This window comes from Ammospiza nelsoni, chromosome 19 (assembly GCF_027579445.1).
Source record: "Ammospiza nelsoni isolate bAmmNel1 chromosome 19, bAmmNel1.pri, whole genome shotgun sequence".
Lineage (NCBI taxonomy): Eukaryota > Metazoa > Chordata > Aves > Passeriformes > Passerellidae > Ammospiza > Ammospiza nelsoni.
In genome coordinates this window covers 7,123,331-7,143,031 of record NC_080651.1, presented here as the reverse complement: position 1 = coordinate 7,143,031, position 19,701 = coordinate 7,123,331, and the positions used below count along the sequence as shown (strand labels likewise).

At 49.7% G+C, this 19,701-nt stretch overlaps 1 protein-coding gene across 2 annotated transcripts in view; it reads left to right on the top strand.

The window, feature by feature from the left end:
* Positions 1-19,701, top strand: part of MGAT5B (alpha-1,6-mannosylglycoprotein 6-beta-N-acetylglucosaminyltransferase B) — an 80,299-nt gene that overhangs the window by 23,362 nt on the left and 37,236 nt on the right. For both annotated transcript variants that reach the window (XM_059485792.1, XM_059485791.1), the window contains exon 3: positions 7,117-7,261. In XM_059485792.1, coding sequence (XP_059341775.1) covers positions 7,117-7,261 — 145 coding nt within the window. The remainder of the gene's footprint in view (positions 1-7,116; positions 7,262-19,701) is intronic.

Below are 19,701 nucleotides of genomic sequence, written 5' to 3'. Positions count from 1 at the left end.
ACAGGCAGGTGGGACATAATCTACTTTACCAGCCAGTGGCTTAAGGCTGCTTAATTTGGCTGATTATCAGGAGCTGCTTTACTGCCAGTGCTCCCAGGGCTCAGCAGCAGATCGATGGTGCTGCTGGAGCTCTGCTGAAGTGTCCCCTTCACCAGCAGCTCCTGAACTCCTTCATGGGCAGCTCCAGCTGTGTGGCAGCTCCCTGTGTGCCTCCTGCTGCTCTCTTCCTTTGGGGCCCTGGCTAAGCAGGTCTGTGTTTTCTCTGTATAATTTAAATTAGTAAATCTGGAGCAGTGTAATGGCAGATGTGGGTGGATTTGCTGGCAGTAATAACTGGCTGGGAGCCCATGCTGGGGAATGGGTGCCTTTAAGGGGTGCAGCCACCCTGAGGGACCTTCTCCATCCCTGGAGCAGCTTCCCCAAAGGGATGGAGACAGGAGGGGCCATTGCTGCCAACCTGAGCCTGGCCTTGGGCTCACTTGTTTGCAGTTAGAGCTGGGGCTCTGGGCTGTGATTGCAATGGATTATGTGTCAGAGTTAGTCCTTGGCTAGTTGGCTCTTTGGTCTTTTAATCTGCTTGAATCAAAATCAATAGTGAAAGTAAATAGAGGAGCATCAGAGGGGCAGGCAATCAAAGGCTGGGGCTTTGCTCCCTGGGGACATGCCAGGGTGGATGGGATCCCAGGACAGCCCTGGGTACCACCCCAAGGAGCTGGGCATGAGGTCTGGGGCTGCCTCAGCCCCACTGGAGATCCTCTGCTTTCCTCTGCAATAAATCTTTCAAGATTGTGCTGCCCTTTTGAGGGGTTTAAATAGCCTGGAGTTGTCCTTTAAAGGAGAAAACCACAGCAAATGATGCTTTAGATTGAAATTAATTCAGCTGGTATTTTCAATGGACATAGGTAATATCTCACTGTGTCTGAGCTCCAGCAGCAGCAGGGGATTTGCTGTTGTGGGATGGCCAGGCAGGGCTGTGACACTCTGAGAAGGGAGGGGACCAACAGCCAACCAGCCAGGTTATGGATATTGGGAATACAGTATGGGATTGCATTTTAAAGGAGACTCAGGGGTGCCCTCATCACTCTCACAGCTCCTGAAAGGTGCTCAGCTGGGGCTGGGCTCTTTCTCCAGGCAGCACTGACACAACCAGAGCACACAGCCTCAAGCTGCACCAAGGGAAATACAGGTTGGATATTAGGGAAAAGTTTTTAACTGAAAGAGTGATAAAGTTCTATTGTGGCAGGTGTCCCCCAGTCAGAGAAATAAAGAGCTTTGACTCCATGATTTCAGAAGGCTGAATAAAAGCTTTATTAAGCTAGACTATACTACTACTACACTAGAGGAAAATTTTCACTGTGAAAGTGATGACACACAGGAACAGAAAAGGCATGGATGCACGATCTCTGGAAGTGCTCAGGGCCAGGTTGGATGGGGCTCTGAGCAGCCTGATCTAGTGGAAATTGTCCTGGCCCATGGCAGGAGGGTTGGAACAAGGTGATCTTTAGGGTCCCTTCCAACCCAAACCATTCTGATAACAGGAAGGAGTGGCCAGGGAGGAAAGGAGATGCTCCTTTCTCAGCTGCTCTCCACTCCTGCATGGTCAGAGAACACGGAAACAGAATATGCTGAGCTGGGAGGGATCCACAAGGATCACTGAGCTCCACTGAACCTCACCTTTGAGTTCAGGTTGGCACATCAGCAGAACTGCCCTGGCTTCTCATCCTGCTCCTGTTCTGGAGGTCCCTGTGGCAGGTACTGGCAGGGGGTGACGCCTGCTCATGGCTGCTTTCACTCCAAGCAGGTATTTTAAAGACAAGTGCATCATTAGTGAATTCCCCAGGGTTTCAGCCCATCGAAATTTGAGCATATTGGCTGTAGACTATTCTGCTGGTTTCACAGAGAAGCTATTCCTTCTTCCGCAAGACATCACCCTTAGGGGTTGCTTTCCCTTTTTCCCCTGATTTCATCCAATTACTTAGCTGTGTGCTCTTCAGAAGCCCCATAAATAATTCTCCTCCCTCTGCTGTGTTTACCAGCGTGTCTCATGAAATCCGGTAAGATATGATTGATTGCAATCATTATTTCCTAGTGCTGCTTTGAAAACCTCTGTCAGTTCAGTGATTGCCTGGAAAGCGTGGCTGCCACTCAGGAAAACTGTCAAAACCCTGTCATACCTTAACAAACTCCAATTAATCCATTGGTTGGGTTTACTTGTATTCGCTGTCCCATCATTGCTGATTATCAGGGGAAATTAGAATATTTTCCCTTTCTAATTAGCAGCTTGGTGGCTTTGTTTTTTAAAAGAAAGCGGTTTTCAGCACTGTTTAATTTTTCAGAACTGGAGTTTTGTGCTGTTAAGGTGGGTTTGGGTTTATCTTGGCTGCCTGCAGTGCTGTGGGTAAAATCTCCTTGGGGATCTTCATCACTGGCTTTAGGGAGAAGCCTGAGCTCCTGGCCAGGATCTCCTCCATCCTCTGGATCCCCGTGCCTGGCTCAGGCAGCTGAGCAGCCCTGGGTGGGAGTCTGAGTCTCTGTTCCAGGTTAACAAATTAATCCTGGCTCTTGCATTTTTAAAAGAGTCGCTTCAGCACTTTTCCTCCTTTCTTCTGGTTTTAATGAGACACACTTTCCAAGAGATGCAATAATCATTGCCAAAAAATGTCAAGGCGTTGTTAGCTTCCTTAAGCTGCTGGAAAAACAACAACAACAAAGCCCAGGAACAGAAAGAGAGAGGTGTTGATGCGGAAGAGCTTCGGCTTCATCTCCGAGTGCCAGGGGAGAGCTGGGGGAGATGTGTCCTGCCTCAGCTCTGCTTTCTGGCAGGCTGCCCCAAAAGGTAATGCAGGGAAAGCTGGGATTTTTTATTTTTTTTATTGCTATTTTTACTTAGTATTTGGGATTTTTTAAAAATTTCTTTATTTGAGAAGGAATATCTCGGCTCACTGTTGACAGCAAAGCTCAGAGCTCTGCTCTCAGAGCATCCTGCAGTGGCTCAAAACCAGCTGGGAATGGGATGGTGGCAGTGACAGGAGGGGAGATCTCAGGGAAATTCAGGGGCCAGGCTGGTGGTGGGTGCAGAGTGGAGTTGTGGCTCTCTGGGATCCACAGGGAAGTGGATTTGTGCCCTGGTGGGAATATCCTCATCCCTCATCAGTGATTTGGGAGCAGAGCTGTCTTGTCAGCTGTGCTTCTGTGGTGAACCTTTGGAGCATCATCCTTGCCTGGGCTGCCAGGAATTCTCCATCCCCACTGCCTTCCCAGGCACAACCTCTGTGTGTTCCCAGCACACTGTCACAACCTGACCCCCCAAACAGGCTGGGATCCAAATCCCCAGGCCAGGATGGGCTCCATGGGAATCTGGGGGTGATGGTTTCAGCCTCTCTGGCCAGCTGTAGGGGTGGTGGTGTTCACAGGGGTCCCAGGATGAGGGAAGAGACAAGAATCTTGACTCCATGTTTCAGAAGGCTGATTTATTATTTTATGATATATATTATATTAAAACGATACTAAAAGAATAGAAGAAAGGATTTCATCAGAAGGCCTGCAAGGAAAGGAAAGAAAATGGAATGATAATAAAATCTTGTGACTGACCAGACAGTCCAAGACAGCTGGACCGTGACTGGACATTAATTAGAAACAACCACATGAGATCAATCAAAGATGCACCTGTTGCATTCCACAGCAGCAGATAATTATTGGTTTTATTTTCCTCTGAGGCCTCTTGGCTTCTCAGGAGAAAAATCCTAAGGAAAGGATTTTTCAGGAAGTATCATGGCTACACTGTAGGGGTTGGGTCAGGTTTTTTTCCTGACCTCCAGCCTCACCCACCGCAGCACAAGGGATCAGTAATCACTGCCTCATGCAAAAACTGAGTGTAAGGTCTAAGCTCTGACCTACTGGCCATGCTGGGATGTCAGAGCAGGAGCAAATTCTGAGTAAAAATGTCCATTTTGGGGGATGGTCAGTCCTGGGGTAGACAGAGGGTGCTGGGGGCTGCAACCCATGAACACAGCCCAGCTGTGGGAGGGATGTCACTGGAATGGGCTCAGTCTATGGACAAATAACTAAAGTGGATTTTCAGATTTAAGCCCATGTCAGAGCTATTTCCCTTAGCTCTGCCTTTTCCTGATTTGCTCAGCTGTGTTTGGGGCAGCCCTTGTCAAAATGGAGCCTCAGGTTCCAAAAATCCACTTTTTTACCTCCCCATAGCATCTTTTAATTGCAGGCTCATTAGTGCTGCTGCTCTTCAGTGGGACAGGCTGTGACTTTGATATCACGCAGGGGACAGGGTGACCTTCCTGGTGGGTTGGCAAGGTGGCTCCTGCACTCCCAAACCCACCCAGGAAAGTCTGGGGCTGCACAGGACCTTGGGCACCCACTGATTGAAGGAGAAGTCACTGATTCTTGCCATGGAGCTGAGGGAATGTCTGGGGAAGAGCCCAGTTTCACTCTCCATGAATGGTGGTTTGTCCTCTTTCTTTTGAGGAATTGCTTTTGCTGTCAATGTTTCTTCTGTTTTGTTAGATAGAGTCAGGGAAAATAATGTGCTGCTGATAATCCCAGCCAAGCGTGGAAGGCAGCCTTTGGCAAGGTCTGGCTGGCCCAGTGTCGTCTTCTTGGAGGGGTTAAGGGTTGGCTCACAACGCCGTGTTCGCGAGTGATCCCGTGTTATCCCAGAGCCTGGCAGGGCAGTGTGGGGGCTGGAGCTGCAGTGCCAGTGCTGCCTGCCCTGGGAAGCTGCCTGCTGGGGAGGATGAAACAGGAAAGCCTTATCAATATGATTGCCTGGCAAAAGATTTTGAGAATATAGAAACTATAAGTGAGATTGAAATGAAAGCAAGCTTTGAGATATCTCAGTTACTGAACAACTGGAAAACAATGGTGTGGCCAGCTGAAGGTGATCCCCTTTTGATGGAACAACACCCTCTGCTTGCAGACAGCTCCAAGGGTCAGAGCAGACCCTACAGCTTGGCAGAAGGGGCCCAAAGAGAAGTTTTTAGAGTTTAAAATGTAACACAGTATGGTGATGTAGTGATTCTTATAGGCTGTATGTAAATGCTGTAGGATTTGTATCTTGTACTAGATTGGTTAGTGAGAATTAGAATATTCAACACAGAAGAATATTTATTGTATTGTAACGGGAACCTCACTCTTACCCCTTTTGCACTCTCACCCTCTCATCCTCTCTCCTCCTCTCCTCTCTCGGCCCTGCTCTGAGCTGTGGCTGGCAGCTCCCAGGCCCTTTGCAATAAACACCAAGTTCCACAACCTGGCTTCAAAAATCTCCCATCTCCATCCATCCCCCCGATGCTCCTCCACTGCCTTCCCTGGGAATCAGCCTTCCCAGCCCCTGGGAGCTCTGGCTGAAGTGTGGGTGAATTCCTGGGGGAGCAGGGATGGAGCCAGGGCTTGCAGCTCTGCAGCAGCAGTGGGAGCTGTCACGGTGCCCCTGATCCACCACACCACACCCTGCTCCCATCTGAACACCCACACCAAGGCCTCTGTGCTGTTTCACATGCTCAGCCCGCTCCTGTGGGGAGGAGAAGCCCATGCCAGGGCTGTCCCTGGCACACCATGCCATTGGGATGCCCTGGTCCATTCTGCCCCCCTGGCTGTGCCAGGATAGGGAATCCCAAACTCCATCTGGCTTTGCAGGACTGGTTGTGCATCTGTTTGGAGGTGCATGAGGTGTCCCTAAGTCCTGATAGCAACCCAGGATATCCAGCAGCTGCTCTCCTTCCCAGTGCCACCCCCTTGGCTCCTGCTGCTCCCTAAATTAAATATGTGCTGCCTCTTGGAAAGCACATGAGAGTGGAACGGCAGAGATAAGCTAAACGGGAGAGGTTCAGGGGATTATGCACTGATTAAGTTATTACCAACGTGAAATGAGCCGAGCTGAGATGAAACAGGAGCTTTATTTTCTGTTCCCTGACTCTGGGCTCATTGCCTGTCACTAGATGGCAAATTAAGCTGGGAGCCAGGAGCTCCTGGATCCCCTTGTGCTTTCCAGCAGGTCAGTGCCATGCACACCCATGGGAGAAACAGTGTTAAACAAGGCTGGGAACTGGGGGCCTTCCCTCCTGGGGGAGTTGATGCAGCACTTGAGCTATTTCCAGTGCTAGGTCTCCCACCCCATTGCAGATTTGAGCAGAAAATTTCTTCTTTTCTGGAACAGGAAAATCTGGTGCTGCTGGGAGGATGTGTTGGAGAGCACCACCCCTTTGATGAGTTTCCCATGTTTTTCCTTAAGCATCCTCTGCAAGCTGCTGTCAAAGGCAGGATGCTGGGCTAGGTGCAGAGTGAAAAATAGAAGTGGCACATGAAAGGCTGTTTGCTTTGTGCTTGGGAATGAAGTCAGTTTGCCATAAGCCCTTGGACTGTGACCGTGTTCACAGGGGTCTGAGGATGAGGGAAGAGATGAGGATCTGACTCCGTGTTTCAGAAGGCTTGATTTATTATTTTATTATATATATTATATTAAAACTATACTAAAAGAATAGAAGAAAGGATTTCATCAGAAGGCCAGCTAAGAATAGAAAAAGAAAGAATGATAACAAAGGCTTTGGTCTCGGGCAGAGAGTCTGAGCCAGCTGACTGTGATTGGCCATTAATTAGAAGCAACCACATGAGACCAATCCCAGATGCACCTGTTGCATTCCACAGCAGCAGATAACCATTGTTTACATTTTGTTCCTGAGGCCTCCCAGCTTCCCAGGAGAAAAAATCCTAAGGAAAGGATTTTTCATAAAATGTGTCTGTGACAGAGATAGGCTGGATCAGGTGGATAAGTCAGGATTTCATGCCTGGTGAGGGGGCTGGATCCAGGCTGAGATAACAACTGGCTGTCCTGTATTTTCTGTCCCATCTTTGATGGGACGGGAGGAGCCCAGCTGGATCTGGGCAGGGGTTTACCCTGCTTGGGCAGTGTGATGGGGCTGTGGGGCAGAGCCAGGGAGGGGACACGGGGACAGCAGGGCACTGAGATGCTCCAAACACCACCGAGCCCACTCATGGGGGTGGGGAGCAGCAGGGGCAGCTGTGGGGCTGGAGCTGGGGTCCCAGGGTGGGGTGTGCATGCCAGGCTGGCCGTGTCTCAGCTCCCTCTGTGTGCTGCAGTGATGGGCGCGCTGGAATCCCGAGGGGTGCTGCGCAGGATGAGCGACATGCTGGAGATGCTGATGAAGAGGATGGATGTCCTGGCCAGGCTGGAGAACAGCACTGACTTCCACAAAGGGGATGAAGCACGATTCCCTCTGGACAGGTCAGTCAGACCCTGTGGAGCAGGGCTGGGCGTGGGGGCTTTGCAGGAGCAGAACACCCCAATGTGCTGAGCTGCTCTGAGGGTGGTGGGACCCAGCAGGACCTGGGGCTTGGGAGGATCTTTTCTAGCCTCATTTGCCACGTCTGGAGCTGTTTCTTTTGGGATTTCTGAACTGACTGTGATTTTTAGGATTTGTAGTCACTCCCAAGCTTGTCAGAGTCCAAGAAGCATTTGCACTATGCTCTCAGGCACACTGTGATTTTTGGGGGTGTGTCCACTGCAGGACCAGGAGCTTGACTCAGTGATCCTTGTGGGTGTTGTTGTGATATTCTACGATTCCATGATTTCCTGAAGCAGCTGTCCCAGCTGCAGGTGTGGCAGTGTCTGCACTGCTGTGCTGCGGTGCTGCTGGAGGTGGCACATGCCAAGCAGCACCTGGCATGTGAGATGTGCTCCCTGAGATCAGGACACTTGCTCTGTGCCTGTACTCCATGAGTAGCTGTGTATCTGGTGGCTGTTCAGAATCCAGGGCTGATGTGCTCAGCATTGGAGTTGAGCAAGGTTTAAAATGTCCAGAAGGGTTTAAAATGATGCCCTGGCTCCCTGTGCTGCACATCTCAGCTGGCATTGTGAGAGGTGCCATCAGACCTCCCTGTTGTGGCACACTGATTCACTAGAAAGACATTTCCCTGTGCTCTGGGAGCCTTTAAACATTCATTGATACTAATTGGAGTGTCAGTGCACAAATGGTAACTGGTGGTGGGGCAGCAGAGATGAAAAACCACAGGGGCAGCACTTGGGACAAGCTTGGCAGTGTGGAAAAGATGCCAGTGTGGATTTTGCTCAGGTGGAGCCTCAGGTGACACAGGAGAGGTGGATGGCAGGGATGTGACATGCAGAGGTCACCCCTGCCCTGCTGCATCCTGCTGGATCCCTCATAACATTCCCACCTCCACCTCCTGCCATCACTGTGCTTTCCCCTGCTCCCATCAGCATTTCCATCCCTCTCCCTCACTTTCCTCATGAGCCTCTTTTGTGTCTATAACAGAAAACAGTCAGTGAGCCTGTAATTAAAGGCTGAGCTCTGCCACAGTGCCTGCACACCTGAGCTAGAGCTGCAGGGCAGCCATGGAATGCGTGGTCCTGACTTTTATGTACCATCATTTCCAGCACTGAGAAAATATAATTTGCCTCAGCCATGGTAGGTGCTGGGATTTTGTTGTTCCGAGGCTGGCTGGTACCCAAGTGAGTGAGATCACCAATAATCCCAGAGAGGAGTGGACAGGACTATTACAGCCAGCACTGGAAGGTGCTTGCTCACATCGAATGATTTTCTTGGCCAGTTTTGTGTTAAAAGAACCACTGATTTCAGGTGATGGTTGTTTCTCTACACCAGCAGCCAAGAGAGAAACTTAAAAGCATTTCTGTGGGCTGGCAGCAGTGGCTGCAGATGGGGATTTGGTGTTTCAGATCTGCTGTGGGAGTGATGGCTCTGGGGCCATCACCTGGAGAGAGGATGGGAGCTGATGGACCCACATCAAAAGATCCTCAAGTTTTGTGTGTGTGCTCAGATGGCCCTGAGCTGGGGGCTGAGATCACAGATGTCTTAATTTGCAGTAATGGAAATTCAGGGGCAACGAGTTTATCACCTTTTGCTCTTTATACGTCACCCCTAAAGAGAAATCAATTCTCTTCACCTGATTCTGCATCCAAACCCATCTGTCTCCTCTCCTTGTTCTCACCCGGCCTCTGAAGATCCCATTCTGGTCATGGGGCAGAGCATCTCCAGGTGAAGCAGCCACCACGGGGGAGTTTCTTGTGGGTGGGATTTTGCTGTGGCAGTCCCTGATGAAGCACTGGCTGATTTGCCAACACTTGGGAAGTATTTCCTGAGCACTCCCTTCCTTCCCTGCAGTGCGGGGTCTGGCTGAGGGCTGTGCCCAGAGGGGACGGGATGTGTTGGAGGTGTCACAGCTGGGTTTGAGTGGCTCCACCTCTGGTGCTGCCTCAAGCAGGGTGACCTTTCTTGGCTTGTCCTGGTCCCTGCTGCCCCCTGTGCTGATCCCACAGCTCTGGGTGCTCTCTGAGCTGAGCAGAGCAACCCAGGGGGAATCCAAAAGCAGCTGCTGTGAAACCCTGTGGAGTCAGGGTGCTGAGCTCCCTGTCCTGTTGGGGAAGATGAAACAGGAAAGCCTTATCAATATGATTGCCTGGCAAAAGATTTTGAGAATATAGAAACTATAAGTGAGATTGAAATGAAAGCAAGCTTTGAGATCCCTCAGTTACTGAACAATGGGAAAACAATGGTGTGGCCAGCTGAAGGTGATCCCCTTTTGATGGAACAACACCCTCTGCTTGCAGACAGCTCCAAGGGTCAGAGCAGACCCTGCCAGCTTGATGGAAGGGGCCCAAAGAGGAGTTTAAAATGTAACACAGTATGGTAATGTAGTGATTCTTATAGGCTGCATGGAAATGCTATAGGATTTGTATATTGTACTAGATTGGTTAGTGAGAATCAGAATATTCAACACAGAAGAAGATTTATAGTATTGGAATGGGAACCTCGCTCTATTACTCTCTTACCCTCTCATCCTCTCTCTCCCTCTCTTCTCTCATTCCTGCCCTGAGCTGTGTTTGGCAGCTCCCAGCAGGGCCCTGCACCCAGGCCCTTTGCAATGAACCCCAAATTCCAGTCCTGGCTGCAGAGATCTCTCATCTCCATCCATCCCCACCATCCCACCCCACAATGTTCCTACACTGTCCCTTGAGGGCGACCAGCTGCAGTTTTGGGGACCCCTGTGCTGAGGTGGATTGGGCACCTCCAGCTGCCCCAGGACCCAGCAATGACTCCTGGACCCAGATCAGCCCCACGGAGACACCCAGGAGCTGTTCCTCGTTAGGATCCCGGGATTCCACTGAGGGCTTGTCTCCTTCCCTCCCTGCCTCTGTCTCTTTGATCACCAGTGACCGACTTGAGGCTGTCAGGGAAAGATAATACAATTAAAGGGTGGTAATTTCAAAGGGATTTTACTCTTCAAAGCGTCCCTGCTTGGCACTGCTGCTGCCTTCGTCTCCTTCCCGCTCTGCACAGCTGCCAGTGTGGGCTTTGTGCTTCCAGTTGCCCAAAAGTGGATTAACTCTTGTTTTTACAAAGTGCTCTCCTGCTTAAGGCTGGATCTCCAGTGGAATCAGGAGGGCTGGGTTTTGCAGAGCTCCAGCTGAGGGGAAGGAGGTGAAGGCTTTGCTGAGCTTTATGGAGTAACCTGTGAGCACTGCACCACTCCAGCAGAGGCTCGGTGGGGTGGCTTTACCCCTTGGAAAGTGCAAGGAAAACTCTGTATATGCAGGGTGGCATTAATGGCCTGCCTTGGAAAGCCTCCCAGATTTCCAAGCTGCAAAATCTTTCTTCCTCCACTGGGGCTGTCTCACTGAACATTCCACAGGTGCCTCCATTTCCAGCCGATAAAACTCTTGGAAAACCCAAATGTCCCACTCCGATTTTCTCCCCCTTGGAAGAGCTGCCCAAAAGTTTTGTGGGCTGGCACACAGGCTGCACCTGTGAACTCCAGGGGTTGCTGGCTGCCTTCTCCAGCCCTGCCTGAGCTCCCTGCTGCCTGCATCCTGCCCGTGCTGGGAAGGGAAGGATGGATTCCCTAACGAGGGCCAGCAGGCTGCCAGTCAGCTGCAGGAAAATCAATACTGCTGTTAATTGAATGCAACCCTCGTAAATCATCCGAGGGGAAGGAAATTAGGAGTACTTATGGAAGCCTCCTGGAGAGCTGTTTACTGGGCAAGGGAAAAATATTAGTTTGCAGGGGAAGTGTTGATCTCTTGCTGAAAAGTGCTTAGGAGGGAGGGAGGGAGGGGAGGATAGGGTCTGAGTGGCTGACCCAAGCTGGCACTGTAACCCTGCAGTGTTGGGGCTTGGAAAAGCCCTTTTCCAGGAGCTGGGCTGCCCCTGCCCACCTCATGCCCCAGGGACATGGCAGAGAGCAAGGCTGGGGTCTGCAGCACTGGCATTCCTGGTCATCCCTGTCCCCACGTGGTGGTTAGCCTGCAAAGGGTGTTATTTGCTAACGACTGATTAATCTTCAAGCTTAATTACTGCCAAGGCTCAGTTAATTTCCACACACTTTAAGTATTTGTTCTTGTAATCATTACATGACTCCATATTCCCCCAGTAATTAAAAGTCTCGCAATATGACACTAAATGGATGATGTTCCTGCATCCTGCCAGCCTGGCTCTATTAATTCCTGAATTGTTGCTGATGGTGAGCTGGCTGCAGAGAAATCTCTGCCAAGGCTGTGGTGTCCTGCAGCCCAGGTGAGCCTGGAGCAGTCCTGGACCCCTCTGAGCATTGGCTCCCATCTCCTGAGGGGCTCAGAGGGGGCAAAGCTCTTCAGAGCAGCCCAGGGAAGGTGAGACCACCCTGTGGTCCAGCCTGGCTTTGCTGGGTGCTGGTTCTGCTGAGCTGAGTTCTGCTGCAGGAGCAGGGGTACATCAGGAGACAGGAGCCTCCCTTCCCAGCACTCACCTTCCTCACAGGTCCCACAGCCTCTTCCATCCTGGCAGAGGGGATGAATTTTTCCTTGCCAGCTCCTGAGGATGTCTGCCTCTGTGGATGATTTCACAGAATTCACAGAATCACTGGGTTGGAAGAGACCTTCAAGATCGAGTCCAACCCAGCCCCAACCCCTCACCTAAACCCTGGCACCCAGTGCCACATCCAGGCTTTGTTAAACACACCCAGGGATGGGGACTCCACCACCTCCCCGGGCACATTCTAGAACTTTATCACTATTTCTGTGAAAACCTTTTCCCTGCTCTCCAACCTGCATTTCCCTTGGTGCAGCTTGAGGCTGTGTGCTCTGGTTCTGTCTGTCCTGCCAACCCCAGCTGAGCACAGGCACCTTCCAGGAGCTGTGCAGAGTGATGGGGGCACCCCCGAGTCTCCTTTTCTCCAGGATACACAACCCCATTTCAGTGTTACTTGGAGAGGATGGGCACAGTGTAGGGACTCACTGCTGCTCTGGAGTCCCCATCAGGATCAGGAGAAGACATAAATGGGGAAATTCAGGCCTGGGCAGCTGAGATAAGTTACTTTTCTCTTAAGACAGAGCAGGGAGGTGGCTGTGTGCTGCCAGCAGGTCAGCAGGGTCCATCCATGCACCCACATTTCCAGAAGGGCTGTGGCACTATGGAAGAGCCCCACAGCCCAAATGGTGCTGGGCATCACCAGCATGGTGATAGGACAGGTGCCAAGGTATGCCCAGGTCACTCACACCCTCCCCTCCTGCTCCCAGGCTTGCACCTCCCCCAGCACCGCCTGCTCAATTTGCTGAAGTTAATTCAGCAGAGGCTCTGCTTTTGTTTATTTTTAAACTTTATTTTTATTTCAATGTTTATATTTATAATTTTATATTTACATTTATACTATATTATTTATATCTATATTAAAGTTATATTTATATTTATATACTTATTTATAATTTTATTTATATTTATCTTTATTTAATATTTAATATTTAATAATTAATTTTATTCCAATGCCAAAGCATTGACACACTGAAAACTGCTTTATCACAGGGCTGGCAAATGAGGTTTCTTGAATGAGCACCTGAGGCCAAGTGCAGTCACTGCTGTTTTAGTGCTGTGGTTGTTTTTGTGTGGCTGCACAGGGGCAGGGCTGGGCAGTGGTGGTGTGGGGCTGCCTTTACACAGCCTGTGTGTCTGCTTTACCCCACAAGGAAAATCAGAGCCTGTTAACCTCCAGCAGATCCTCTGATTTTGGAGCAGACAGAGGGCCAAAATACCCCTGCTAAAATGAAACACAGCATGAGCACCAAACACACAGCTGGCAAAGGAAATGGGGGGCTGAGGAATGTATCTTGCCCCAGGGGATCCTCAGCCCCAAGGATTCTGACCACAACTGGTGGTTTTGGGCTCACTTTTAGGCAGGTGCCTCTTAGTGAAGCCTGTGAGGCTGGCAGTGCCTTCCCAGCTCACTGAAGGGAGTTTTTCCCAGCCTGTAGATAAATGTATCTGATTTATGCCCCAACAAAGTGGTGATCCCATAACCCTCCTTTTCATGATCCCCTGTGTTCCCATAAATAAACCTACAGTTGCCCAGGCCTGTGGCTGAGCCCAGTTCTGCTCTGAGGGTCAGGAGGAAAATGAAGTTTTGGGCTTGTGGCTTCAGCTTTGTGTTCTGCTTGGGGAAGATCTCAAAGCATTTTGAGAGTATTGATAAAATATATAGCATTGATAAAATATTTTAATTAATGGTGTTGGTTACACTTTGTGCTGGTGAGCAGGGTTTGGTTGGAAAGCTGATTTTCATCATTTTTTTCATAAAGTTTATTGCCAGCTCACTGAAATGTCAGTGTCCCCCCCTGGGGTGTGCAGCCATGGGTTTTGGGTTGGCTCAGGGCCTCTTAGAAAAGTATTTGTGTGAGAAATATCACCCACAATCAACTGAAATGAAAATAAATGGAAGTGCTTTAGTGAGCTAAATGCTGCTGCATTTATAATGTGATTTATTATGTAACTTGGTGTTGGAGCCGTTCAGTCAGGGCTCTGCCCATGCATCATCTGGCATTTGCTTCAAAGGAGTTTCCAAGGAATGCTCCCATCCCAAATCGTGTTCTCTGGGATAATTTCCCAGGGTGAATTCCCAGTGAGGGCAAACATGGCCAGAGTGAGCTCAGGTCTTTACTCAGGTGTTCGTGGAGGGGAGACTGAGCTGTTTGTGTCACCCTGAGGTGGAAAACCTTGGGATGTACAGAGACCCCAGAAATTACACTGGGAACAAATGCTGTCCTCTGGTTTTTTAAAAAATATTTTTATTTCATTTGACTGGCAGGGGCAGCCTGTGAAGAATAAACCCACTTCTCAGTGGCAAACTCACTTCTCACATGGGCAAAGCCAGGTGCCCTGTCCTTGTCCAATGTCAGAAAGGCACTGAGGGTACGAGTGACCTGGCAGAGCCCCCTCCAGGGGGGAGCAAAGCAGCTGTGCCTCAGCCCCTGCACTTCTTCCCTCCAGCATGACTCTAAATTTCTACCATGATGATCATAAGCAGAGCTTTGGGCTTTTTCTCTGCTTGCTGGGGGTCTGAGCCTTTCCCAAATGGGGCAGGATGTGGAATCCTCCCTGCACATCCCATGCCAGCACGGGGTGTGCTGCCCTCCCACCACAAGGACCAGCACTCATCCAAGCCCAGGGGAGCAGCACTGCAGGGATGAAGATTAAATCCAGGGTTACAAGGCCAGTAAACAGAAACTGCCCAGCTGAGCCTCCTGAGCCACTGCTGCCCCTCGTGCTCCACCTCCTGTGTTGGGGTTGTCGGTGTCAGGGGACTGTGACACAAATTTCAGACAGAGCATCAGCACCCCAATAATCTCCCTGGCTCTGTGTCCTGCCCTCTCCCACATGGGCAGGCCTGGATTCTGGGTTTTAGGATACAAACCATCTCAGAGAGGATATACAGATACACACTGGGGCATGGATCTCCCAAAAATGTTTTTCCTCCAGCATGGATGAGTTTTACTTGTATTCTCTTATGTTTGTGGAGCAAAACTTTTAATTTCTCCATCTTCTTGGACATTTTAATGACTTTTTTTTGTTATCCAGCACCTGATGAGGGCTTTTCCCCACATCCCTGGGACCCCTCAGCTTTCCAGCCACCGAGTTGGTAACTTCCCAGAGCTGGGTGACTCTGAGTGTTTCCCATTGGAGGGGATTGGGGATGAAGGGACAGATGGATGGATGGGAAGAGCATCCTGAGCCCTCAGGGTGACCTGCTGGAGCTGCCCTTGGGGCTCATTTCTCCTGGAGATGTCCCAGGTGTTTGAACAGGCACCACCTCACAAGCTGCAGCAGGAACCAGGTGGACAGAAAAGATCCTTTTTCCCTTGGCATTCCCTTTCCCTTCCCTGTGGGATTTCAGCTCCCTGCTCTGGAGACTAATGCTGCTGTGGGGCTGGATGTGATTTGTGTCCCCAGAGCAGTGAAATAGCAGCACCAGCCCGGCTGCTTTCTGATCTGCTTTGGGTCTTTGGGCAAACAAAAAAATATTTAAAGAGGCAAATGGCAGCACAGACACAAGTGGAAATCCTTTGGTAAACTGCTCTGTGCAAATGCTGAATTTGTTGATGTATTATCTTCAGAACATCTGCTTTTCTCCATCTGTATTGGTCTTCCCAAAGCCATGGCTTTCACAAGTTAATAGCAAGAAATATCGGATGAGCAAGCAAATATGTTTAGGGCTTGTATTATGAAGACAACACACAAAGAGAAAGAGATTCATCTTTTCATAATGCCACTTTTATAAAAGGCAATAAAAATACAGTGGCTTGTAAAGGGATAAACAGGCTGAATCCGAGCTCGTGCTGTGGAGTTGGGGACAAGAGCAAAGTGAAGGGAACCAAATTAATGCATAAAAAAGTGACAGAAAACCCAACCTCCGGCTATATTCTATGGCAAATGATCTGTCAGTGGGGAAAGATACATCTTAATAGCAGTTTTTGAAAGGAGATGAATACTGTATACAGAGCATTATAAGGCACAGTGTGATCTGAATCCTAATCAACAGGGGGAAATATAAATCTGAAAATAATAAAGACGAAATCTATATTGATGGTTAGGAGTTAAAATACTGTATTTGCTGTAGTAAACGGTTTTAAGGTCCCAGGGAAAAATTTACTCTAGGAAAGCTGTGGTAATTTAGTATAGTTTCAATAGCTGGCAGAGTGCCAGCACATTTTGGTGGCATTTAGCATGTCACTATGGAAAAATTTAAAAAGCAGGAAGGGAAAAGGCGCAAAGCTGCTCCCTGGGCAGTGGTGGTGCTGGAAGAAAGGAGATTCTTTTTCCACTGGGCTGGCAAAGGCTGTGCTGGCATCCTGGCTTGGATCCACCACGTGGTGGGATATCCCTGCTCTGCTGAGCTATTGCTGAGCAGAACAAGCCACTTACCGTGTCCTTCCTGGTGTCTCCAGTTACTAACAACAAGGCATCAAACTCCTACGAGGCACAGAGAACCTTTTCACATTGAAGATACACCTTTAACTGCCTTATTTTCTTGTCCCCTGCCTGGGTGACAAATTGCTGTGCTGATAGTTGATGTAACTTATGCTTAACCTGCTTGTCATCTCCTTAATGCCTCACACGAAATGTGCTGCTCCTGTGATGGCCTTGATACCCAGCAGATACAAACACTGGGACCTGTCAGTGTTCCCAGCTGGCAGCGTGGCTCTTCTCCCCAGGTGTGAAATCCCTCCCTCAGAAAAACCCCACAAGGGTTTGGTGGCATCCAAGGATGAGGAGCATGGGAGATCTGAGCCTGGGTCTGTGTTTCAAAGGGACTTTTCTACTTTTCTCCCTCTCCTTTTGATGCCTCAGGTTTTGGCTTTTACATTTTTCAGATTCTGTGCTACTTTTGAGCTTCACATGAGGGGATGGTGAGCTCTGTGCACAGAGCAGGGAGACAAAACAATTTCTGCTCCAGCTGGGCACCAAGGACAAATGATCCAAATCTCAGCCCCAAGAGCACAAACACCGTGGGCTGGAGAGAGAAAAACAAGGATGGGACTGGATGGGCTAAAGCTGGAATGGGACAATGAACTGCAAGGTGCAAATGGAGCAGAACTGATCAAAGTGAGAGACCCTGTGCCCGCTTGTGCATTTTGGGACCATTTTGGTTCATCTTGGGTGCAGCCCTGGCTGGGCTCTTGTGCTGCCCAAGGTGGATCCATGGAAGCCTTTCAATAAATCCCTACTTTATTCTTTAGCTCTGTCCAGTCTCTGCTCTAGGTCAGCCTTCACAAGGCATCACTTTCATATGTTCCAGGAATCATGTGGACATTAAAAATGTCCCTTTCCAGTAATCCTCTGTGTTTTGGGGAAAGCCTTGTTGTGCTCATGCAATGCCCGCCCTGTTTGGAGGACTGGAGTGTGATGCTCAGAAATACATTTTGCATCTAAAGTGAAATCTTAGTGTTTGGGGAGCAGCTGTGGCTTCACAAGTGTTTTGAGGTGAAATCTTTGTGTTTGGGGAGCAGCTCTAGCTTCACAAGAGCTGGGCAAGCTGGCACAGAGCCTGGACCAGCTCTACCACCCAACACTGTGGCTGCCTGGCAGGACAAGGCTGAGCTGGAAGAAAGCAATTTATTTAGGATAACAATCCTGATTTTTGTTTGAGCATTTTTATGGCTGCCCAGTGCTCAGTCCTGGCTGAGCTGAGGCCTGGACATCATCAGTGAGGAGCTGAGGGCTGAGGTTGCTGTTGATTTTTGAGGCTCACCTGGTTCCTTGGGTGTTTGGGAGCAAGTAAGAATTGGGATAGCTTCTGGGAAGAGGCAGAAGCTAGACTGTGAGCTGATCTAAGTGCTCTGAAGGGTGAGAGAACAGTGCTGCTGTGGCTGTGGTCATCCTCTCTCCTTGCCATGAGTGATGGAGAAACCTGGGGAGCATCTTCACCAAGCCCACATGCTTTTCCTGTTGTAAACAGGAGTTTGGGATCACTGACTCTAAATTCACAGCATCCATGTGATGTTTCCTCCTAAATTGCCCATCCCAGGTGTTTACTGAGTGCCTCTGCTGGAGAAAAAAGGGTTGCAGAAATGGGGGTTTGCAAGCTTTCAGACCAGGACAATTTTATCTCCTTGGAGCCATGCTGACAAGCAGAGCTTATCTCAGGTTATTTTTGTGCCCATATTTTCCCAGGGCCTCACGAGCAGCCTCCCTGCTGCACTGGTTACAGCAGGATACCTGGGGTTTATTCTCTGCAAAGGTTGGAAGTGACTTGGGGGCAATGGTGTCCTCTGCATTTAATTATTATTTCTTAAAAGCCCAAGATCAGTGGCTCCCTGTGGAGATATGCAGCCTGAATATTGATGGTTGTAAACCATGCCAGAAGGAAAAATGTGGGCTGCTCGCTGCTGGCAAATGGACTCTAAATCAACAAGCGAAGCAGTGTCGGTTCATAAAACCAGGATTTTTTTAGCCTTGAGGACAGAGGTACTTTAAATCCCAGCCTTTGGTTTCACTGATCTGCTGGAGAACAAACATAAAACTTCACCACGAAAGACCTGACATCAGCACATATTTTTTGTGCCATGAGTATTCAAGGTAGCCCTTTTGGTTTTGCTCACTGCGTGTGACATTCCCCTGTATTGTAACGACCTCAGCGGCAGCAGCAGGGAAAACTTACGACCAAAACATTGAAGAAGGGAAAATTATTTGCTGGGATAACTCATGGAGATGTGGTGGCTGTTTGTGGTGGAAGTGGCAGGTATCTGAGGTTGGAAATGCAAGATGTGCTGGGGGTGTGTGTTTTATTGCCATCTGTCAGAGCTGGGGCAGTTCTCTGCTGTTCATGGGGCAGTTTTTCCTTTATCTCCCCCACAGCCAACCCTCCCTCCAGGAGATCTCTGCTCTCCATGGCCACTGAGTGTCCCTGCAGGGCTGATCCAATCCCAGCATCCCATGGAGAGATGCTCCGCCCAGGGGAGGAGCCAAGCATTCCTACCTGGATCCAATCTGAGCCTGGCACAGCACAGCAGCCTTTGCCCCCTGCATTGCCAGAGGAGCAGCTTTCTGCTGCCCTGCATGGCCAGAGGGAGCCCAGGCCCATCTGCAGCAGCCCTGGAGCTGCAGAGGAAAACTCCCCCCTTGTGCAGGATCCCTGCTGCAGCAGAGCCACAGCTGGCACTGCAGGAGGGCTGAGCCCCATGGGATGGGGCTGGGACACCGCCCTGACACACAGGGGGGCAGGGTTGGATTCTGACTCTGGCAGTGTTGCTTTGTATTACTGCATTTTTAATTTTATATATTTTTAAATGTTTTATTTTTTCCTCATAAAGAACTGTTATTCCTACTGCCATATCTTTGCCTGAGAGCCCCTTAATTTCAAAATGATAATAATTCAGAGGGAGGGGGTTTACATTTTCCATTTCAGAGGAGGCTCCTGCCTTCCTTAGCAGACACTTGTCTGCTAGACAGAGGAGAGGTGTTGGAGTGGGAGGGCTTGCTCCTTGTCAGGCCTGGCAGGCTCCACTGCTGATGGATGGAGTTCTGTTTGCCTTTTTCCAGCTTACACCAGGTTTTAATTGACACTGAGCCTCTTTACAGGGCTCTCTTTTCCTGTTCACACAACATGTTCCTTAGATGAGTTCAATGGAGCTGTTCACCCAGGACAGTGTTGATTCCAGGTTTGATTCTATGGAAGCACATGCAGCAATCCAGGCTGGTGGGATCTGACCTCAAGCCTTGGTGGAAGGTGCCTGTGGGCTTTGCTGGGGCTGCAATGCCCAGCTCAGCCCCAGCTCCCTGTGCCTGCACTGCCCTGCCTGCTGCTCCTTGCTGGAAATCCACTCACCTGAATCTCAGAATCACTGAGGCTGGAAAACACCTCTGATGTCACCGAATCCAACCATTA